Source organism: Martes martes (genome assembly GCF_963455335.1).
Source record: "Martes martes genome assembly, chromosome: 15".
Lineage (NCBI taxonomy): Eukaryota > Metazoa > Chordata > Mammalia > Carnivora > Mustelidae > Martes > Martes martes.
In genome coordinates, this window is record NC_137903.1 from 20784076 (window position 1) to 20809660 (window position 25585).

The 25585-nt window shown below is 36.6% G+C and overlaps 1 protein-coding gene across 7 annotated transcripts in view; it reads right to left on the reverse strand.

Annotated features, from left to right (window-relative positions):
* Positions 1–25585, reverse strand: part of UCHL5 (ubiquitin C-terminal hydrolase L5) — a 46456-nt gene that overhangs the window by 12623 nt on the left and 8248 nt on the right. For all 7 annotated transcript variants that reach the window (XM_080824276.1, XM_080824277.1, XM_080824278.1 and 4 more), the window contains exons 2-7: positions 25213–25276; positions 23498–23603; positions 11433–11558; positions 11289–11350; positions 11076–11206; positions 9036–9099 (exon numbers count right to left, since the gene is read on the reverse strand). In XM_080824276.1, the coding sequence (XP_080680402.1) occupies positions 9036–9099; positions 11076–11206; positions 11289–11350; positions 11433–11558; positions 23498–23603; positions 25213–25276 (553 nt within the window). The remainder of the gene's footprint in view (positions 1–9035; positions 9100–11075; positions 11207–11288; positions 11351–11432; positions 11559–23497; positions 23604–25212; positions 25277–25585) is intronic.

Sequence of the window (25585 nt, forward strand, 5' to 3'; positions counted from 1 at the left end):
AAAGAAGCCTCCCCCACTCCAGTGACAGTGAAGCCATGTAGTAAGCAGTAACAAGGCATTCCTACTCCTTCCAGCAAGGGTAATATCAAGTGGACACTCTTTTGGGGGCCAGAGCTCCCCCTAGCCCAGTAATAACAAGGAACCTCTTCCCATCTCAGGTATCAGTGGAAGCAGAGTGGGAACCTGAATGTCTACTCCCACCTGGCAGTAATGAGGTAACATCCTGATTTACTCTGCCAGAGCAGTGCCCATATAAAACAGCTTAACAGAAATTTCATTTAAAAAATCCAGAGTCTTGGGACACCTGGGTGGCTCAGTGGGTTAAGTGGCTGCCCTCGGCTCGGGTCATGTGGGATCGAGTCCCACATCGGGCTCCTTGCTTGGGGGGGGGAGCCTGCTTCTCCCTCTGCCTCTGCCTGCCACTCTGCCTGCCTGTGCTCTCTTTCTCTCTCTCTTCCTCTCTGACAAATATATAAAACATCTTAAAAAAAAAAATCCAGAGTCTTTTTATATAAAACCACAAATGTCTAGGTCTCAATCTGTAATCATTTGTCATATTAAAAATGATGAAAATCTCAACTCGAATGAAAACACTAATCAAAAGAAAACAGGGCTGCCTATATCACTATGAAATAAAGTAAATTTCAAAACAAAGAAAATTTACTAGAGAGGGACATTACATAATGATAAAAAGATCAATCCACCAAGAAGAAATAACGATAAATGTTTAGTTTACACACCAAACAACAGACCTGCAAAATACATAAAGTAAAAACTGATTAAAACTGAAATGAGAAGTAGACAAATCCAAAACTATCCCAATTTGCCAATGACATGATTATGAAGAAAATGCCAAGGAACTCACAAAGAACTTCTAAAGCTGGTGCATGAGTTCAACAACGTCAAAGGATGCAAGAAAGAAAACAGTCAACTGTGTTTCTACACACTAACAATAATCAAAGAAATCAAATATGAAAATAAAGTATCATTTATAATCACTCAAAAGACTCAAGTACTTGGGTACTTTATTATCTGACAAAACATGTACCGAACCTGTATGCTAAAAAGTACAAAATGCTGATGAAAGAAATTAGAGAAGATCAAAGTAAATAGAGAGACAATACCATGTTCATGGACAGGAGGACTCATCATAGTAAAGATGCCAATTCTCCCCAAATGGATATAAATGTTTGACACAATTCCTATCAAAATCCCAGCAAGAATTTTTGTAGTTTTGCACAAGATTATACTAAAATTTATATGGGAAGACAGAGGAACTATAACAGCTAAAACAATTTGGAAGAAAAAGAATAAAGTTGTAGGTATCAGTTTATCTGATTTCAAAACTTACAATACAGCTATAGTAATCAAGACTGTGTAGGACTGTCAGAGAGCAAAAAGGTCAACAGAACAGAGTAGTGAACCCAGAAACAGACACATAAATACACCCAACTGTTATTATAATTCTACCAAATTGCTAGAGGAAGGATAACAATAAATGGTGCTAAGAGTAAATGGACATGCATATGCAACAAAATGAACTTTGACTAACTTCACAACATGTACAAAAATCAATTCAAAATGGATCACAGGCTTAAATGTAAAATGTTAAAACATAAATTATTTAGGAAAAAAAGACAAAATCTTCAGGATCTCAGGCTAGACAAAGAATTCTATTTGACAATAAAAAACAATTCTAGTAGAAGAGAGTGATAAATTAGACTTCATTGGTATTAAGAGCTTTTGCTCTGTGACTGTATTGGCAGAATTAGGGGATAGGCTACAGATTGGAGATAATATCTTCAGGCAACATGTCTGATGAAGAACTAGTACTATCTATATAAAGAAACTCAAGGCTCAACAGTCAAAAACAATCTAATCACAAAATAGGCAAAAGGCATGAAAAGATTTTCAACATCATTAGTCATCAGGGAAATACAGATTAAAACTATAATGAAATATCACTACCACCTACTATAATGGCTAAAATAAAAAATTTTGACAAAACCAAATGCTAGCAAGGATATGGAAAAACTGGATCACTCATCCACTGTTGGTAGGAATATAAAATGATACACTCTGGAAGAGTCTGGCAGTTTCTTAGAAAATTAAACATGCATTTACAACTCAGCAATGGCACTTCTGGGCATTTATCTCAGAGAAATGAATACTTACGTTCACACAAAAATGTGTACACAAATGTTTACTGCTGCTTTATTCATCATTGTCAAAAACTAGAAGCAATCCAAATGTCCTTCAATGGGGAAATGAGCAAAAAAAAAAAAAAAAAAAAAAAGGCCCTACCCATACCATAGACTACTACCCACCATTAGAAAAGAGTGAACTACTTATGTACTTAACAGCCTGGATAAATCTCCAGAAAATTATTCTCAGTGAAAGAAGCCAATCCAAAAAGTTACATATTGTATGATTCCATTTATATAACATTCTTTAACTGAAAAAAAAATTATAAAACTAGGGATTAAAGATGGGAGGGGAGAGTGGCAACAGAGGAAGTCGTTGTGGCTCTAAAACTGCGACATGAGAAATTCTTGTGCCCATGAAATCGCTCTGTAGCTTGACTGCATCAGTGTCAACATTCTGGCTGTTGACACTGTACTCTAGTTTGATAAGATGTTACCACTGCTGGGTAAAAGGTACATGGGATCTCTCTGTATTATTTCCGTAACTGAATGTGAATATATAATTATCTCAAAATAGGGGTTTTAATTTAATTTAAAAAGATGCTTAAAAACAACTCCACAAAACCACCATACAAAATATCTAATGGAGGGGGGAGGAGTCAAGATGGCAGAGAAGTAGCAGGCTGAGACAACATCGGGTAGCAGGAGATCAGCTAGACAGCTTATCTAACCATTGAGAACACCTACAAATCCAACGGGAAATCGAAGAGAAGAAGAGCAACAATTATAGAAACAGAAAATCGATCACCTTCTCAAAGGTAGGACCTTCGAAGAAGTGAATCCAAAGCGACAGGAAGATAGACCGCGGGGGGAGGGGCTGGCAAGCGGCGGAGCGACGGAGCACAAAATCGGGACTTTTAAAAGTCGGCTCCACTGGGAGATATCGCTCCAGAGGCTAAACTGGGGGGAAACCCCAGCGGGGTCAGCATAACCCCAGGTCCCGCGGGGTCACAGAAGGACTGGGGGTGTCTGAGTGCCGCAGGGCTCGCAGGTATTAGAGCGGGGAAGCCGGCTACAGTGACAAAGCCGAGGACTGAGCTCTCAGCCCGGGGTTACCTTGTGCCGGTTGCAGGCTGGGTAGGCTCGGAGCGCGGCCGGAGGCCACGGAGACGGAAGCAACCGGGCACTTTTTGCCAGGTTCCAGCAACTGACTGCTTTCCTACTGGCACGACCACAGGCCAGGAAGGCAGGGCGGTGGGCGCTTTGCTCTGAGAGCGCACTGAGGAGCAGGACCCCAAGCTCTCGGCTCCTCTGGGCCGAGAGATTGGGAGGCCGCCATCTTCCTTCCCGTCCTCCGGAACTCTATGGAAAGCGCTCAGGGAACAAAAGCTCCCGAAAGCAAACCCGAGCGGATTACTTAGCCCGGCCCCCGGCAAGGGCGGTGCAATTCCGCCTGCGGCAGACACTTGAGAATCACTACAACAGGCCCCTTCCCCAGAAGATCAACAAGAAACCCAGCCAAAACTAACTTCGCTCACCAAGAACAGCGGAATTCCACAGCAGGAGAAAGCAAATCTTATCTGGACAAAATGACAAGGCGGAAAAACTCACCTCAAAAAAAAAAAAAAACAAGAGGCCGTACCAAAGGCTGGAAACCTAATCAATACGGACATTGGTAACATGACAGATCTAGAGTTCAGAATGACAATTCTCAAGGTTCTAGCCAGGCTCGAAAAAGGCATAGAAGATATTAGAGAAACCCTCTCCGGAGAGATAAAAGCCCTTTCTGGAGAAATAAAAGAACTAAAATCTAACCAAGTTGAAATCAAAAAAGCTATTAATGAGGTGCAATCAAAAATGGAAGCTCTCACTGCTAGGATAAATGAGGCAGAAGAAAGAATTAGTGACATAGAAGACCAAATGACAGAGAATAAGGAAGCTGGGCAAAAGAGAGACAAACAAATACTGGACCACGAGGAGAGAATTCGAGAGATAAGCGACACCATAAGACGACACAACATTAGAATAATTGGGATTCCAGAAGAAGAAGAGAGAGGGGAGCAGAAGGTATATTGGAGACAATTATTGGAGAGAATTTCCCTAATATGGCAAAGGGAACAAACATCAAAATCCAGGAGATGCTAAGAACGCCCCTCAAAATCAATAAAAATAGGTCCACACCTTGTCACCTGATAGTAAAATTTACAAGTCTTAGTGACAAAGAGAAAATCCTGAAAGCAGCCCGGGAAAAGAAGTCTGTAACATACAAGGGTAAAAACATTAGATTGGCAGCGGACCTATCCACAGAGACCTGGCAGGCCAGAAAGAACTGGCATGATATATTCAGAGCACTAAATGAGAAAAACATGCAGCCAAGAGTACTATATCTGGCTAGGTTATCATTGAAAATAGAAGGAGAGATAAAGAGCTTCCAGGACAAACAAAAGCTGAAAGAATTTGCAAACACCAAACCAGCTCTACAGGAAATATTGAAAGGGGTCCTCTAAGCAAAGAGAGACCCTAAAAGTAGTAGATCAGAAAGAAACAGAGACAATATACAGTAACAGTCACCTTACAGGCAATACAATGGCAATAAATTCATATCTCTCAATAGCTACCCTGAATGTTAATGGTCTAAATGCCCCAATCAAAAGACACAGGGTATCAGAATGGATAAAAAAGCAAAACCCATCCATATGCTGCCTACAAGAAACTCATTTTAGACTCGAAGACACCTCCAGATTTAAAGTGAGGGGGTGGAAAACAATGTACCATGCTAATGGACATCAGAAGAAAGCTGGGGTGGCAATCCTTATATCAGATAAATTAGATTTTAAGCCTATAATAAGAGATGAGGAAGGACACTCTATCATACTCAAAGGGTCTGTCCAACAAGAAGACCTAACAATCTTAAATATCTATGCCCCTAACATGGGAGCAGCCAACTATATAAACCAATTAATAACAAAATCAAAGAAATACATCGACAGTAATACAATAATAGCAGGGGACTTTAACACTCCCCTCACTGAAATGGACAGATCATCTAAGCAAAAGACTAACAAGGAAATAAAGGCCTTAAATGACACACTGGACCAGATGGACATCACAGATATCTTCAGAACATTGCATCCCAAAGCAACAGAATATACATTCTTCTCTAGTGCACATGGAACATTCTCCAGAATAGACCACATCCTGGGTCATAAATCAGGTCTCAATCGGTACCAAAAGATTGAGATCGTTCCTTGCATATTTTCAGACCACAATGCTCTGAAGCTCGAACTCAATCACAAGAGGAAATTTGGAAAGAACGTAAATACATGGAGACTAAACAGCATCCTTCTAAAAAATGAATGGGTCAACCAGGAAATTAAAGAAGAATTGAAAAAATTCAAGGAAACAAATGATAATGAAAACACAACGGTTCAAAATCTGTGGGACACAACAAAGGCAGTCCTGAGAGGAAAATATATAGCGGTGCAAGCCTTTCTCAAGAAACAAGAAAGGTCTCAAATACACAACCTAACCCTACACCTAAAGGAGCTGGAGAGAGAACAACAAAGAAAGCCTAAACCCAGCAGGAGAAGAGAAATCATAAAGATCAGAGCAGAAATCAATGAAATAGAAACTAAAAAAACAATAGAACAAATCAACAAAACTAGGAGCTGGTTCTTTGAAAGAATTAGTAAGATTGACAAACCCCTGGCAAGACTTATCAAAAAGAAAAGAGAAAGGACCCAAATAAATAAAATCATGAATGAAAGAGGAGAGATCACAACCAACACGAAAGAAATACAATTATAAAAACATACTACGAGCAACTCTACGCCAACAAATTTGACAATCTGGAAGAAATGGATACATTTCTAGAGACATATAAACTACCACAACTGAACCAGGAAGAAATAGATAACCTGAACAGACCCATAACCAGTAAGGAGATTGAAACAGTCATCAAAAATCTCCAAACAAACAAAAGTCCAGGACCAGATGGCTTCCCAGGGGAATTCTACCAAACATTTAAAGAAGAATTAAATCCTATTCTCCTGAAACTGTTCCAAAAAATAGAAATGGAAGGAAAACTTCCAAACTCATTCTATGAGGCCAGCATCACCTTGATCCCAAAACCAGACAAGGATCCCACCAAAAAAGAGGATTACAGACCAATATCTTTGATGAACACAGATGCGAAAATTCTCACCAAAATACTGGCCAATAGGATCCAACAGTACATTAAAAGGATTATTCACCACGACCAAGTGGGATTTATTCCAGGGCTGCAAGGTTGGTTCAACATCCGCAAATCCATCAATATGATACAATACATTAATAAAAAAAGAGTAAGAACCATATGATACTCTCAATAGATGCTGAAAAAGCATTTGACAAAGTGCAGCATCCCTTCCTGATTAAAACTCTTCAAAGTGTAGGGATAAAAGGCACATACCTCAATATTATCAAAGCCATCTATGAAAAACCCACCGCAAATATCATTCTCAATGGAGAAAAACTGAAAGCTTTTCCGCTAAGGTCAGGAACACGGCAGGGATGTCCGTTATCACCACTGCTGTTCAACATAGTACTAGAAGTCCTAGCCTCAGCAATCAGACAACAAAAAGAAATTAAAGGCATCCAAATTGGCAAAGAAGAAGTCAAACTATCTTTGCAGATGATATGATACTATATGTGGAAAACCCAAAAGGCTCCACTCCAAAACTGCTAGAACTTCTACAGGAATTCAGTAAAGTGTCAGGATATAAAGTCAATGCACAGAAATCAGTCGCATTTCTTTACACTAACAACAAGACAGAAGAAAGAGAAATTGAGGAGTCAGTCCCATTTACAATCGTACCCAAAACCATAAGATACCTAGGAATAAATCTAACCAAAGAGGCAAAGAATCTATACTCAGAAAACTATAAAGTCCTCATGAAAGAAATTGAGGAAGACACAAAGAAACGGAAAAATATTCCATGCTCATGGACTAGAAGAACAAATATTGTGAAAATGTCTATTCTACCTAAAGCAATCTACACATTTAATGCAATCCCTATCAAAATCCCATCCATTTTTTTTAAAGAAATAAAACAAATAATTCTAAAATTCATATGGAACCAGAAAAGACCTCGAATAGCCAAAGGAATATTGAAAAAGAAAGCCAAAGTTGGTGGCATCACAATTCCAGACTTCAAGCTCTATTACAAAGCTGTCATCATCAAGACAGTATGGTACTGGCACAAAAACAGACACATCGATCAATGGAACAGAATAGAGAGCCCAGAAATAGACCCTCAACTCTATGGTCAACTAATCTTCGACAAAGCAGGAAAGAATGTCCAATGGAAAAAAGACAGCCTCTTCAACAAATGGTGCTGGGAAAATTGGACAGCCACATGCAGAAAAATGAAATTGGACTATTTCCTTACACCACACACGAAAATAGACTCAAAATGGATGAAGGACCTCAATGTGAGAAAGGAATCTATCAAAATCCTTGAGGAGAATGCAGGCAGCAACCTCTTTGACCTCAACCGCAGCAACTTCTTCCTAGGAACATCGCCAAAGGCAACAGAAGCAAGGGCAAAAATGAACTACTGGGATTTCATCAAGATCAAAAGCTTTTGCACAGCCAAGGAAACAGTTAACAAAACCAAAAGACAACTGACAGAATGGGAGAAGATATTTGCAAACGACATATCAGATAAAGGGCTAGTATCCAAAATCTATAAAGAGCTTATCAAACTCAATACCCAAAGAACAAATAATCCAGTCAAGAAATGGGCAGAGGACATGAACAGACATTTCTGCAAAGAAGACATCCAGATGGCCAACAGACACATGAAAAAATGCTCCACATCACTCGGCATCAGGGAAATACAAATCAAAACCACAATGAGATGCCACCTCACACCAGTCAGAATGGCTAAAATTAACAAGTCAAGAAATGACAGATGCTGGCGAGGATGCGGAGAGAGGGGAACCCTCCTACACTGCTGGTGGGAATGCAAGCTGGTGCAACCACTCTGGAAAACAGTGTGGAGGTTCCTCAAAAAACTGAAAATAGAGCTACCCTACGACCCAGCAATTGCACTACTGGGTATATATCCTAAAGATACAAACGTGGTGCTCCGAAGGGGCACGTGCACCCGAATGTTTATAGCAGCAATGTCCACAATAGCCAAACTGTGGAAAGAGCCTAGATGTCCATCAACAGATGAATGGATAAAGAAGATGGGGTATATATACACAATGGAATACTATGCAGCCATCAAAAGACATGAAATCTTGCCATTTGCGACGACGTGGATGAACTAGAGGGTATCATGCTTAGCGAAATAAGTCAATCGGAGAAAGACAACTATCATATGATCTCTTTGATATGAGGAAGTGGAGATGCAATGCGGGGGGGTTAGGGGGAGGTAGGAAAAGAAAAAATGAAAAGAAGGGATTTGGGAGGGAGACAAACCATAAAAGACTCAATCTCAAAAAACAGACTGAGGGTTGCAGGGGGGAGGGGGGACAGGAGAGGGTGGTGGGGAAATGGACATTGGGGAGGGTATGTACTATGATGAGTGCTATGAAATGTGTAAACCTGGCGATTCACAGACCTGTACCCCTGGGGATAAAAATACATTATATGTTTATTAAAATAAAAAAAAAATAAAAAATTTTTAAAAAAAGTATCTAATGGACATCTGCATGTTTAACCTTTATAAAGAGGACATATTACCATGTAGAATTTAAATATTTCTGAAACAGATTTCCTGAACCTATTAATCCAATCAAAAGTAGATGTTCAAGCACTGCTAAAATAATAATAAAATACAAAATGAAAGAAAATGTTTAAAAACTAGAATACTATGCCAGTGAGATTAGCTGAGCATTTACTTTTGTATCCTTTTTTCTATGACTGGCCTCACTGCGCTGATCCAGTCATCTTGATTGCATGCACCTAGAAAGAAATTTGAAAGCAATTAAATCAAATAAAATCAACATTAAAATTATTTCAAAAGTTAGTCTAAAATATCTTTTTATAAATATTTTGGAAAATTTAGCATGGTAAAAATCCTTTTAGCATAACAATGTTAAGCTTCAATTTAAAGATAAAGGCAAAGAAAGCATAAGTATAATTTGCATTACTACATTATTGCATCACTTAGTAGGTGCTCAACAAGTGTATGGAAAAGTAATTCATTAAGGAGTTATCCCATTAAAATCCACAACTTTGTGAAATAAGAATACCATTTTACAGTAATAAAACTAAAGGCTAAGAAAAATAGCACACAAGTTAGTAGCAAATAAGGATTCAGTCCTTATCAGTCTGACTCCCTACCATAACTATAAAATAAAAAACTGAAATCTATACATAATGCAAAACTAATTCTACCCTGTTGTTTTAATCCTCTTTTTCACCATAATTTTTAGCATAGCCACCAGATGTATAGCAAAACTGGCTGTTCTACTTTATCTTTTACTTCCTTTGTATTTGATGGTTCTAACAAATACAGAGTAAGTGACCAGATAGAAGGCAACAGAGAAAATACAGAGATCAGCTTGACCACCAAACTACAAAAAACTTCAAGAGAATTTTTAAAAATTCTATTTTTCTGTGACATAAAAAAATAAATATTTTTAAATATAGAGGTAACATGTAAATCTGCATAGATGAATTACTGGTTCTATGCAGGGGACATGGTCAAAAAGTATAAACAAAATGAACCTAGGATCATTTTTTAATCTAATAGAACTATAAAGTTTTATGAATAGCAGATAACATTTTAATAAAAACAGGTTTTGTTGAAATTAAAATGAACCTAATTTTTTAAAAAAGGAAACTTATTGAGTTAAAAATAAAGAGTTAAAATTCTTTGTGAGCCTGTGATTTTAGTACAATATCAGAACTACCAATTATACCCTTTACCTTGCTAACCATTTATCATTTTTGCTTAAGGTTAGAGATGGGTGGAATTGGGACATATCTACCCTCTGGTCCAAAGGAAAGCATATTATTGCACTACTTAAACAGAAACTTCAGGGGCGCCTGCGTGGCTCAGTGGGTTAAAGCCTCTGCTTTCGGCTCAGGTCATGATCCCAGGGTCCTGGGATTGAGCCCTGCATGGGGCTCTCTGCTCATCGGGGAGCCTGCTCCTCCTCTCTCTCTCTCTGCCTGCCTCTCTGCCTACTTGTGATCTCTGTCTGTCAAATAAATAAACGAAATCTTTAAAAAAATAAAAAATAAACAGAAACTTCAAAGAAAAACACTTTTGTAGATTGTTAGACCCTGAATTAAAGTGATTCTGAATGATCCAATTCTAAACGAAAATATTTTAATGCAAGATGGTAAGAAATGCTTACTATCTGTTATCAGTAGGTTAAAAATGACAAGAATAACTTATATTCACTAAAAGTAGTAGCTTTTTAAAGTTACCTGGAAAATTAGAAAAATAAATTACATAATCTATCCATGGGTTAAAGAAATTTTCTCTTAGAAAAAAAATTAAACATCCCAGTTGAACCATAGTATCAATATGTCCTTCCTGTTATTTAACCTTATAAAGTAATGAAAAGCTTAAGACTTTCATGACATTATACTACCTTACAGTCACCTTCCCCTTAAAATCTAAGCAGAGGGGTGCCTGGGTGGCTCAGTCGTTAAGCGTCTATCTTCTGCTCAGGTCATGATCCCAGAGTCTTGGGATCGAGCCCCGCATCGGGCTTCCTGCTCCGAGGGAAGCCTGCTTCTCCCTCTCCCACTCCCCCTGCTTGTGCTCCCTCTCTTGCTGTGTCTCTGTCAAATAAATAAATAAAATCTTTTAAAAAAATAAATTAACAAAATAAAATCTAAGCAGCATTGCGGCAAAAACAAAGGAGAATACCCTATTTTTTTCCTTGTCAAAAGTGCAATACTAGGAACAGGAACCAGATTACCTAAATCAATTGGTCCTTCTCTTAATCCATCTAATTCATACAATCTTCCATTTACAGGAACATAACTGACAAAATGAAAAGCATCTTCTTCTTTTGCTGATGTCTTTGCATCAAATTCAAACATTTGCTGTCTTCAGTGAAGAAGAAAAAAAAATAGTGAGAGACAAATAAGCAAAAAAGAGCAAGTGTTTATTTAATAAAAACTCTCTTTACCTGGCAAAACTGTTGTGTACTTGTCGGATCACATCTGAATTGCTCAGTGCCAAACCTTTCATCTAAAATAAATCGTTAAAGTAGCTTATTAAAAGGAGAACTATTACAAATAGAGCATTTTAGGAATAATAAGAGTATACTCACAGCTGCATCAAAACTTTGTGAAAATTCTTTAAATTCTGATAATGTCTCTCCCAAATGGACATCTTGATGGGTACAGTTCAATAACACACTTACTATAGCTTGGGTAGCACATGCATTGTTAATTACCTATAAAACATAAAAGCAAAAATATTATCAATTTATTTTTTAAAAAGCAGCTTTGAACTAATGACAATGCCCTCTAAAATATGAATAATGCTAATAGTTTTCAAAATGTATTTCATATAGTCTTAACATAAACATAATAAACATGTTTAATTCCATTCTAATGTATTTTCAGGAATTTGCTGCAATTCTGGAGTTGAGGATTCTAGGAAACCAAATAAATAAACTCATAACATCAGTGAAACCAACCAGTTAGGGTAATAAGACACATCTTTCCTAATCTTAAACATAGCTGATTAAGCCAAAATAACTTGTCCTCCCTCCTATTCACACTTCCTAAATTCATTTCTGCCTCTCCAAATTTAACCCATATTTCAGTATTCAGCATAAGCTCCAACTCACCTAGGTGGCTTTTAGAGAAATTATCCAACAATTGCTATTAGTTCCTACCTTCGAGTTCCTAGAGAGTATATATTTTGTCCACACATTTTTTTCAGCTCAGTCCTATAGAGTCTTTACAGTGCTGTCATCTAGTTGTTAACAATTTATTTAGCAAATTATGTAGACCTTACATTTTAGTAAGAGTGAAAAAACATGCAGATAGCACGTACTATGTGCCAGGTACTTTTCTAGGCACTTCACGTGTATTAATTCTTTTAATTCTCTCAACATCTATGAAGAAGTAGTAATATTATTATCCCCATTTTACATTAGTGGAAGCTAAGGCACAGAGAAGTTAAGTAACATGCCCCAAGGGCACAAAGCTAAGCAAGAAGCAGATAGTCTCAGTTCTAGAATTTGTGCAGTCAGCCACAATGTTAGGCTGGCTCTGTACATTTATGTGGTCTCTCTAATGAGATTTTAACCTACTGTGGTCAAGGGCTTCTTCCGTATCCCCTATAACCCCTACACAGTGTTGAGATTATAGAGCTAGAAAGAACCTCAGATGATCAGTGTGAACACCAGCAAGGTTAATTATAAAGTTGAACTAAATTTGGTGAATGACCTTTAAAAATACAGTTTAGTACTATTGCTGTATTTTGTTACTACATTATAATTAAATACTATTTTCTAGAGTCTTTCCAAAATGCTAACTCACTTATGCGTTTACAATTTAGCAAGCTATTTATATCCTGCCATATTTCAGAAGAAAAACTTTCAATTATTTTCTGTATTTAATTCTTATAGTCCTCTACTTATTACATTGCCAGAGGCTTCTGAAGTCTTGTGAAATCCACCAGTTCTTACATCATTTGCAGCAGTATGTTTGAAAAATTCCTTGATAAGACTGCTTTCTCTACTAAGAAACATTCTCTTATACCCAGTTCTCAAATACAATACCACATTTCTGATATCCTCTCTGATAATATTTTGTACTCAGAACTATCTTATAAATGACAAATTAGAGAAAAGTAACAGGAAATCTAGAATCCAATTAATAGTGCTGATTTCTTTTAATATGTATTTTTCTCTGAATCACAGTTCTTTAGTAAATTTGGAGAAGAAATTTCAATGATTAAAGGAGACTACATAAAGGTTTGGTTTACTAAAACTTAGTAAGACTCACTGTCCCCTTACCTTGGGCCAAATTTATCTGGGATGAAATTATCTGGGAATGGGTTGGTAGGAGTAAAGTTAGAAGAAGTTAAAATTTATACTCATTCACACATTCTTTCAAATTCACACATTAAGGACATACTATGTACCCAGTGCCAGGTTAGATGCTGAGGCTATGGCAGAGAATACTCTCAAACATTCCTATAATCTAAGGACTTCAAATCTGTAATCCATCACTTTAGAAAACTTTTTTAAAGAATTAGAGAAAAAAAAAAGCTCCTTCCAAAGTAATCAAGTTATATATGTTAAACATGCATTTTTCTTATATCAACTTCAATATTTTTTTAAAAAAGAAAAAAATCCTGTGGTTAATACTTCCTCTTCAATATTAATAATGATACACACTGTCTACGATTTACTACAGCTTATTTTGTGTATGAAGAATAGTAATCATGGTGTGCCTAGATATAAAAATAGCTTTCCAGGTTTAAAAATGAGTCTAGCGCCACCAAGTGGTTATGCTATATGTAGCATAGAACTGCCGAAAGAAAGAAAGACCTTAAAAAGGGTACCTCCATATAGTCATTCATGTATTTACTAAGCACCTACAGTGTAGGTGTGCCATACATTGTGGTATGTGGGATGCACAGTGAATGAGAGAGAGGTCTTTCACCGAATGAAACTCACATAAGAATCATCTTACATCCATCTATTTGGAAAAACTTTTAGTTCCTGTCACAAAAAATTCACTGCAGCATAAATCATTTTATAGTTTCCAACTTTTTAAATCTCTAATTTATCCTGAGTATTCTATTATATGCTCTGGAATGTACCACATTTTCAAACACAGTAGTACAGTTCAACATTAAAAAAAAAAAAAAAAAAAAAGGCTAGAGTAAGAGGTCACAAGTAGGGCTGGCCCAGAAAGAACGTTAAGAATTTGGTTTGAATTCCTTTGAGAGAACATATATTCTTTGGTTCATCCAGGCTCTCCCACTCCCTGTTTTTTTACAGACAATCCAGTTCATGCATGCATGTTGCCAACCTGATACTACAGCCATTTGACTAGCAACCCCTGGAGTAGAGAATAACTTCTTCTCATAGTTTATACAAAAGAATATAGTGGGTGCTCAGAGGAATGCTCCTAAAATAGTTTTAAGTACTGCATTATAAATCACAGTCACATTTCACTAAGTTGTAGCTATAAAATAAAATTTTCAGTATTTATTTATAGTCAAGGGGAAAAAAAGGTTGAGAATAAAACTGTGGGGTCCTAAAGGGAAGGTGACTCTAAAATAAACACAAAACCAAAAAAGTATACATGCCCTGCCTATGAAAAATTTAGAAAAAAGTCCATACATGAAAAAGAGATGAACAGAAAACCAAAACGATGAAGGAAGAAATCATCTTTAACTGAAGTATCATAGATTTCTCAATAAATGTAAAATTTTAACAGAGCTTTGAAAGCTTGACAGGACCCAGAGAATAGAGAAGGAAATTCATTTAGGGAAGCAAGAGGGTCTGAACAAAGGAACAAATTCACATGGTATGTTCAAGAGACAATGAGCATACTGGTTTGTGTTAGAATGGTTGTGGTCAGGGTATGGCATCATTTGTTACCTTGAAAATCACTGACCTTGAGCAATTAGTAGTTTGCCCTAGGAACAAAAGATTTTTAATAAGAAAATAACATAATAAAAATAGGGTTTTTATTATGAAAGATTCAGATGACAATTTACAGCAAGGATTGAAGATGGCTGAAAAGAGAAACAAGATCAGCTGGATTACCCTAATGCAGATATGAAACAATAAAAGGTGAGATTAATGGCTTTTTGAAACCTGTATCACACAAATATGTAAGCCAAAATTCTAGGAGTCAGGAATACAACAACAACAAATGTTGGGTGCCTGGGTGGCTAGTAGGTCCATTTCATTTATAAATACAAATGCAAAATGCTAAACAAATAATACTGAATTAAATCTGACAGTACATAAAGAGAGAATATATCATGACCAACTGGGCTTATCCCAAATATGAAGGATGATAGAATATTTAGAAAAATCATTAACATAGCTGACTGCCACTTTCAAAATGTAAAAGGAGATGTAAACCAAGACCACAATGAAGTACCATTTGGGGACAAGCTGGCTGGCAAAAATGCAAAAAGCCTGACAATACCACATTGGAGCATGCGGCTACATAGTTACTCAGATAGCGCTAATGGGAGTGTTACTGGAGTATCTACTTCATAAAACATTTTGATACATTTATGTATCATATGAAGTAGTCAATTCTACTTCTAGGTATACACCAGGAGAAATCTGCATATATACAGCAAAACATGTAGAAAAATGTTTCTAGTCACACAATTCACAGTAACTCAGATGTAAAGCTCAAATGTCAATCTAGGAAGAGTAAGTATGTTCGGGCAATTGATACTATACAGCATGCAAAATAAAGGAACTACTAAGATAAACAACTTATAGAAGAATCTTAATGATATAATATTAAGACAAAAAGTAAGTCCCCCAAAATCACACAGAGGATGTGAGAGAGGAAATGAAATGAAGCATTTATGTCAAGAGGTTTTAAAGCGGAGCCAGCAGGGACGCCTGGGTGGCTCGGTCAGTTAAGCATCTGCCTACAACTTAGGCTCCTTGCTCTGTGGGGGTACCTGCTTCTCCCTCTGCCTGCCACTCCCCCTGCTTGTGCTCCCTCTCTCTCTCTCTGACAAACAACTCTCTCTCTCTGACAAATAAATAAAATCTTAATATTAAAATAAAATAAAATGGAGCCAGGAAGCCAATAAGGGAATGGCCTTATGCACATCCTCACAGGACAAAAACCATGAACTTTGAATTGGGAGAAAGGGAATAAATTCCAAGGACTCTGCCAAACACCTGCAACTTGCAGTAAGACTTTGCTTAGTGAAAGCCTTAACAACCAAACTATATTCAGTCAAGACTAGTCTTCTCTGAGCCAACATCAATCAAAATTCTTTGTAAACAAAACATACAAACATTCCTTTTGTCTTAAGACCCTTGATTTTTATTCCCTAGGGAACACAATTTGGGCTGCTACCCAATTCTGTGCTCCCCGATTTAAATTTTGAGACCCCAAATAAGTGCTTATTTCAGCACTGCCTCTTTTCTCAATTGGTAAGCATAATACTCTCTATCTCATCAAAATTTTATATACACACACCCTTTTCAGGATTACAAAAAATATAAAAGAGAAAGCAAAAGGGGACGCCTGGCTGGCTCAGTCAGTAAAGCGGCTGACTCTTGGTTTTGGCTCAGGTAATGATCTCGAGAGGAGCCCAAAGCCCGGCTCTGTGCTCTGCTGAGTTTGCTTCAGATTCTCTCTCCCTCTCCCCTCCTGCTCAAGCTCTCTCTCTCTCTCAAACAAATAAATTCTTTAAAAAAGAAAAAGAAAGAAAGAAAGGAAGAAAGAAAGAAAGAAAAAGATAAGAAAGCAAGGAAATAATGTACCAAATTCAACATGAGGATTACAAGGGATGGAGGTAGGGAGGATGAGAGTTATGCTGAACAATGGGTGAGAGAGAAGCAAAAACAGATGAAGTTTACTTGGGTGGTGAGTTCTTAAGTGCTTGCTGTATTACTTAAAATAACTAAATAAATAGGAATCACGAGTATGGGTCATCAATCAAGGATTATCATGATCCTATTTCATGTACCTAAAGATGAATTTTTTTTTAAAGATTTTATTTATTTATTTGTCAGAGAGAGAGAGAGAGTGAGCACAGGCAGACAGAGTGGCAGAGGGAGAAGCAGGCTCCCTGCAGAGCAAGGAGCCCGATGTGGGACTCGATCCCAGGACGCTGGGATCATGACCTGAGCCGAAGGCAGCCGCTTAACCAACTGAGCCACCCAGGCGTCCCAAGATGAATTTTTTTAAAAAAGGAAAAAAGAAAAACATAGGCATCATCATTGATTGCTATGTCTTCCTCCTTCATCCCCACATCCAATCCATTACACATTAAGAGTGCTAAGTATTATTCAAATCTGTTCATACTCATCTCTACCACCATTCTTTCACCTACTTTTGCATGTACTTCTGCAAAAGCCTCCTGATAACTAGTCTTATATTCTATATCAGCATCTTCTCCTCATATGCATTCTGCACACTATAACCAAAGAGATCTCTTCTAAATAAAAATCTGATCATGTCATACTTCTTTAAATAAACATTTCAATAACCTTCTATTGCTCTTAAGATACCAAAAAAAAAAAAAAAATACAAAGTCTCAGTCATGGCCTAAAATACCATACATGATCTGACCTTTGTCAACATGTTTGGCAGAAGGCTGATATTCTCTAATAACCATCTTCTTCTTCTTCCATATGAATAAAGTACCCAAATTTTATCAAGGTCCATGACCACCTGGAATGAAGACAACTTTCCCACTCCCTTTGCTGCTAAGTACAGCAATGTGACTAAGTTCTAGCCAGAAAGAAGTAAACATGTAACATATAACAAATTCTAACATGTAACAAATTCTAAAAAAAATGTCCATAAAAGGAGAGAAGTGTGCAGTCCCCTTTCTGCTTTCTGGAAAGTCCAATTAAGACAGAATGGCTAAAACTCCAAAAATCATCTTGGGCCACAAAGTAATCTTTAGAATAGAATCCACACACAAAGGAACAAACGAAAGAGCCTGTAATTCTGACAGTTCTTGGAAGTGAAAGAGAAAAACTTCTGTTTCTTATAAACCAGTGTGTCTCTGCATCTAACTGTACCTAATTCTGATTAACATGCTGCCTGTTCATCTCATGCCATCTTCCCCTTGCTCTCTATATGCCAGCTACACTGGCCCTCTTTCAGTACTTTTTACTAGTCTTATTTCCTGTTACTATAAAGCTGCTATTAATCTGGGATGATCCTCAACCTCTTTACCCCAGTTAATACCTACTTAACCTTTAGACTTCAGTTGAACTGCCGATTATTCAGAACTTTCTCAGATCTCCCTAAAGAGGTCAAGTCCCGTTTTTATATATATAATAAAAAATTTAACCTTGTCCAAAAAGAGGGCTTGCCCTTGCCCTTGGCTTCTGGGAGGTGAACTCTAAGCTCCTGAAAAGCCAGGCCTCATAAGAGCATCTTTGTTTACCTGGGGCATTTGGTCCACAAAGGTAGTCACTGTGACTTCGGGGAGAATTTGGTGACTAGTGACTGAGGTCAGCCATGGTGGGTGGTCAGCCAGGTCTATGAGACCGAGACCAAATAAAAACTCTGGATACCAAGAATTGGTTGAGATTCTCTGGATGACAATCCTCTATATATACTGTCACATATGGTTGCCAGGAAAGTTAGTGCCATCTGTGACTCTTGGAAGAAGACAATGGGAAGCTCTGAGTAAGGAAACTTCCCATACTCTGTCCCATCCATCTCTTCCCTTGGCTGAATTTAATCTGTATCTTTCACTGTAATAAACCATAACCGTAACTGTAACAGCTTTCAATAAAGTCTGAGTTTTTCTAGCAAATTACAGAAACTGAGGGTGGTCTTGGGGACCACCCCCAAACTTCCACTTGTCAGAAGTGAGGGTGGCTTGGTGACCATGCACTCTGTAGTTAGTATTCGAAGTGAGGGTAGTCTCATAGATTGTTTTCAAACTTCCACAGTATAATATACAGTTGTCATTTCACTCCATGCAGTACTTTATCACCACCATAAATTTTGCATTTCACTGATTAAAACCAATCACCTCCACTAAACTCTGTCCATCTTGTGAACAGGGATTATGACTATTTATCATTCTCCAAGCACCTAGCACAGTATCTGGCACATTGTAGGCAATCATGCTTTCCTGGAAGACTGAATAGATAATCAGACAAACCCAGTACAATCTTAGCAAGTACAATCTTAACAAATAAATCAGTGAAAAGTGAAAACAAGACAATGACGTTTTGTAGCGAAGTACTACCAAATGTCATTCTTTTTTTTTTTAAGATTTTATTTATTTATTTGACAGAGCGAGAGACACAAGCAGGCAGAGCAGCAGAGGGAGAGGGAGAAGCTGGCCCCCACCGAGCAGGGAGCCCGATGGAGGGCTCGATCCCAGGACCCCGGGATCATGACCCAAGCCCAAGGCAGTCGCTTAACCAACAGGGCCACCCAGGCGCCCCCCAAATGTCATTTCTTACACACAAATTACTAGATTCTTTTCTCAATACTTCTTAATCAGTGATCCACGTACATGCAGTTCCACAATTAGAGTGTGTATGATCAGCTTAAGACAGCCAGTATTACTATTACCTCTCTAAACTGATGCAATTCCATCCATAAATACCAAAAATATATACTTAGTTAATATGTATGATGTTAGCATAAATAAATGTAATTTAATTACATTAAATTATAAATATATAATATATTTTAATTATATAAATATATAAATATTTTATATAAATATAATTTTAATTACATTTTTAAAATTTCTGAAAATAGGAGACTCCTGGATAAAATTATTATTAGTTATTAAAGCCTAGAATTAAGGATTATATATTTATGTAATACAAAGTTTCTGGCATAGGCTCAAAGGAGGCATACACTAAAAAGACTAAAAGATATTATTGGGAAATACTGATTCAGTTCAATACGAACTGTTGAGATAATATAGTACAAAAAACACCCAGTATTACTGGAAAATCACAAATCCTAGACATTAATAAATATGGCAGGAATAATATAATACAAATAAAACATTAAATTATAGTTAAGACAGAAATACAGACCTAGAAAAATATTACAAATTCAAACCCTAGTCATTTTTCTTGAGAGTACTTTCTTTTACCTTAAAAATAATCAGACCTCTATAAATCATTAATGTCATAGTGTTAGTTAATACTAGTGTTAACTGTAATATTCTTAGAGATGAAGATCTCAGTCTACATTTATTGGATATCTATTATGTGCTAGGGACTGTACATAAAAACAAAATCCCCAGACTCCCAGGTTCACAATTTAGTGTGGAAGACATAGTGTGGAAGAAATTAAATGCACACATACGCACAGAGAAAATGTTCAAGAATATAAATCATTTCTGGGGCGCCTGGGTGGCTCAGTGGGTTAAAACCTCTGCCTTTGGCTCAGGTCATGATCCCAGGGTCCTGGGATCAAGCCCCGCATCGGGCTCTCTGCTCAGCAGGGAGCCTGCTTCCCCCCCTCTCTTTCTTCCTGCCTCTCTGCCTACTTGTGCTCACTGTCTGTCAAATAAATAAATAAAATCTTTAAAAAAAAAAAAAAGAATATAAATCATTTCTGTGGTTATCTCTGAAGCAGGGATTATAAGGGACTTTTATTTCCTACATCATATAGTTACAATGCTTAAATTTTGTAAAATTAGCATATATATTTATATATCTTAGAATATAAAAAATCTTCCTTTACAAGGAGAAAAACACCTGAAGTACTTTTAAAATTATCTGTCTCTGGGCTGCCTGGGTGGCTCAGTGGGTTAAGCCTCTGCCTTCAGGCCAGATCATGATCTCAGGGTCCTGGGATGGAGTCCCACCTTGGGCTCTCTGCTCAGCAGGGAGCCTGCTTCCCTCTCTCTCTCTCTGTCTGCCTCTCTGCCTACTTGTGATCTCTCTCTCTGTCAAATAAATAAATAAAATCTTATTTTAAAAAATTATGTCTCCTACTTTTTCTCTACTATCTAGATCCTGAAAATCACAGCCTGCTGTTTTGAAATTAGAATTATTGTTGTACAATAATACATAAGTACAAGTATTATAATATATAAACAAATTACTTGTGTTAGAGAAATAAACAGAAACTCAAAATGTTGATCATTAAGAGATTAGTTAAATAAATTGTAGGACATTTACACCAATAAATTATAGGACATTGTCTTTTAAAAGAGACAATGTCGTGATGTGGTCGTGAGCATAAACTTCAGAGCTACAGTGCCTGAGTTTGCACCCCAGCTCTGCCAACGACTAGCTGCATAACTTGGGCAAGTTTCATAACCTCTCTGGGATTCAGTTTCCACATCTGTGAAATAACAAGGAATGTATAAAACCACATAGTGTTGTTGTATTGGCTACTACAAATAAATTAATACATAAAAATAATACATACGGAAGTACCTAATAAACCTTCATAAAATGTTAGCTAATACTGTTATGTGTATGGAAATGGAGCAAAGTCAAACTTTTATCATTAAGTGAAAAAAGATGCAAAATATTTTGCATAACAATCCAACTTTAGTAAGAAAATTATAATGAGAATATATTAGCATATAAAAAGATAACGTGGGAGATAGAATGGCTTGTGGAATCACAAACCTAGGTTTTAGACCTGGGTTTAAATTCTGTGTGACCTCTGAAAAAAAAGTTAATTTTTTCCAGATCTCAATTTCTTCATCTGTGATATTAGGGTAACAACCTCACAGAGTTGTTGCAAGGATTAAATAAATAATATATCTAAAGCACAATATCTGATACATGATAAGAATGGTAAATGTTGACTACTGCTGTATTGTTTTCATTACAGTTGAAATTAGAGACAAGCCTGTCTTATTCACCATTATACCTCTAGTACCTAAAACAATGCCTAGCACAAAGTGGGTGCTCAATACTACTTGTTGATTAAATGAATGAGTCAAACTATTAAAAGTGGTTAGTAGAGATGGGCTTGGGCTTACAAAGATAGTCACTCTTATCGCTATATATTTCTGTACTTTAACTTCTGCTATCAGAAAAAAAATACACGGTAATATTCTCTTAACCCTTAAAATAAAAAGAAGAAAGTGGTAATTTCTCTCAAAAAACACTCAATTTTAAAAAGTTGGAGGAAAGTGGAAAGTAATAGTAAGAAGAAAAGGGAAAACAAGTTATTAAGTGGAATGGCAAAGGCTTCTTCCAAAGGACAGTAATGAGATTTAGCAGTTTTATTTTCAACCTTTCTAAAGGTTAAACAGATTATCCTAAGCAATTTTTTGAGTCTCAGAAATGAGTGCAATTTTCAAACAATGTCATCAAATATAGCTTAGATTTTAAACATTAATCAAACCTCTTTTATCATTCTCTTCTTCAGCTTTTCCAAACAATGGACCAAATGTATGGAGGCATATAATAATATTCACCACTGCACTGTATATACTAGAACAGCAGTTCTCAAGGGCGGTCCATGGAACCCTGGGAATTCCTAAGACCCTTCTCAAGGGGTTCATGTGCTCAAAAATTGTTGCCATAATAATTCAAAGATAGTTTCTGACTTCTACCCTGCTTTCACATTTGCACTGATAGTATAATAGCAATAGATATAGATATAGTATCTACAGCAATATAGAATAGCAATAGATAACACTGCTGGTATTTTAGCACCAAATCTGGGCAGTGGCATTAAACTGTTTCATCGACATAGATAGTTTAAAAAAAAAAAGAAAGAAAGAAAGAAAAAGAAATAAAAACAGTTTTACTGAAGACTGTCTTTAATGAAGCAGTAGAAGTTATTTTTCCTAAAATTTGACTTTGAAGTACAAGTATGTAATATTCTACCAAATGAAATAGGTAGCACAAACCAAACCAAAATATGCTAGTCATTTCAACAAAAGGCAGTAGTACGACTCTTTGAGTTGTGAGCTAAGTTGGCTGCTTTTATCTTGGAACATCTTGTTCACTTGAAAACACAAATGGCAGACAAATGCGGTTGTTCAACAGGGTTTACGGCAGATATTTTTCTTTGAACTGAGTGAAATGAGCCTGTTACTTGAAGGAAAATCCCTGACAGTATTTGGTTTTATTGATAAAATTTGAACTTTCAAGTGAAAATTAGAATTTGGTAAGATTAAGATATTCCACTATTAGTTTAAAAGTTTCATGATACTTAACGACTTTTCTGATGATACACATTGATAATGTGTATCAATGATTATGGTTAATGTATGTAATCAAATGTGTCAATATTTAGAAGCTCTGTATAAGTCGGTGAACTTTCAACGTGACCAATACACAATGTTATCAAATGTTGCACGAGTAAAAGACCCATTTGCACAGCAAGATAAACCAAAGTTTTTAATATAATAAGGAGTAAAGTTCAATGATATGGTTTCAGATGTCACTTGCACTAACCTTTAAGAAAGCAACATTTTTGGAGTTTTGATATCAAAGAATATCCATAATTCTCTGAAAAAGATATAAAATACTCCTCCCTTTCCAACTACACATATGTGTGAAATCGAATTTTCTTCATATATTTCAACCAAAAACAAAACAACAAAAATACTGCAACAGACTGAATAAAGAAGCAAAAAAGCTGACAAAAAAGCTTGAGGACTGCAACACCAAAGACACAAAAGTGAAATAGACTTCTGTTTATAGAACTCTCAAGACTTCAGAGTAACCAAGGAGCATACCTGCTTTGCAAAAAATATTGTGTCAAGTCTGGAGTCCTGAACTACAGAGCCTGCTGGTTCTTCTCCTGGCTGCCACTTGAAAAGAAAAATTAACCCATGAACTGGCCTACAAAATAAAATACAAATTAGTGACACCAAAACCTGTTTTTTTTAACACGCTGTCAATACATTACATTTTAATCAGCTACTTAACAAATACATTGCAAACAAAGTAAGTTCGAAAAAATTTTTTAAGATTTCTATTGTCATTCAGTCACTAGAATCTTGCCTAGAACATGGTTAATAAGCCTTAAAATTACAGTAGATAAAACAGAATTAAAATGAAAGGTTTATTCTCAAATCTGGATTATGCATTTCTACCTTGTATCACTTCACTAAAAACTAAAAATAAGAACATCGCAAAACTAAAAGAAGCTGTTAACCGTAGACTGAATTCTAATCTCTATGAATAAAATTCACGTGGGATATTTACAGATAAATGGCTTACAGCATATATATTATAAAATATATTAAGTCACCTTTATATAATTGTTGGATTCATGAAAAATCATCAAACTGCAGAATGAATGGATGCTATCATCTTATACATAATTAAGTCATCCACTTCCCTAAAAGAACTCTTGTTGCCCATGAAATATTAAATCACCACTTTAGGATTCTCTCCAGTCTTTTATAACTATCTTCCATGCAACAAAACCCTTTCTAAGCCTTTAAAGACAGTTCAAATGACACATTTTTAATTAACCTTTCCTGATCACTCAGCCGGAACTGATCCCTTAATTCATCTCAAGTCACTGTTCTTTCTGTGGGGAAGGGGAAAGTAGGGAGAAGCAAATGATCTCTTTACTATTAAAAACAGTAGCTATATCCCTACAGTCCCCATTTCCCCTCTAGAAGCCTACTCCTTGTCACATTCCAAGAATCCAAGAATTCTCCCTCCAGTGAAAATTCCTCTAGCCCTCTGTTCACAGTACAGGGTCAATGCTTGTGGGCATGGAGATTGAGGGTAGGGGAGTCTTAAAGAGGTGATTTGAGTCAGAAGGATGGGGAAAAGTAAGGTACTTCCTGGCACCTACATTTGGAATCTGAACTGTAACCTCCCCAAAAAGCAATGTGATAATGTATAGACAAGTTCTGAATTACTATTAATATAGGTTATCTACTAAATATGCTTTTAGATTAACCTATTAAGTTTTTACTGTTAACATGTGTTCTGTGTTCTAACTCCATTGATCTACAAGTGAATATTGTAAAAACTCAACCAATCAACCAATTCTGACATGGAATTACAGAGACGTACTTTTGTTGTTGTTGTTGTTTAATATTTTATTTATTTGACAGACAGAGATCACAAGTAGGCAGAGAGGCAGGCAGAGAGAGAGAGGGAAGCAGGCTCCCCGCTGAGCAGAGAGCCCGATGCAGGGCTCGATCCCAGGACCCTGGGACCATGACCTGAGCCGAAAGCAGAGGCTTTAACCCACTGAGCCACCCAGGCGCCCCGAGACATACTTTTTAATCGCTTAAAAGTTACTTATATAATATGAGTCTCAGGTCTGGGTTATAAAATGAGAGTAATAGTACCTATCTCACAAGATCAAAGAAAGACTTAAAGGAGACGATGTAATCATTCTAAAGCAATCCAAGTAAAATAAGCAGAAAACAGTCTGCTTAAAGTACGGACATATTATTTTTAACACAACTAAGATCATACTTACTTTAATTTTTCAAAATTCTCAGGCTCTAAACTCCATATTTCTTCCACTTGGGCTCCTCGGCAACCTGATATAAGAAATTATTTCTTTAGAAAACAAAGTAACTCATTTTTTTTCCTTCATCATTAAATAAAATACTAACTGGGAAAAAAAATGCACATTTAGGGACAATGAGACAAGATAAAATGAAATGGCAAAACTGATGAAGTTCACAGTCAAATCCTTTTACTTCTTTTACTACTTCCTAGTTATTTATAATGGGAGTATATCACTTTCATAATTTAAAGAATTTTCAAGAGTTTTTCACTGAAACGCCACCCCAGACTCCTGTCTCTCTCAATCTCTCCCTCTTCTGCATCTGCTCTTTTCATTCAAC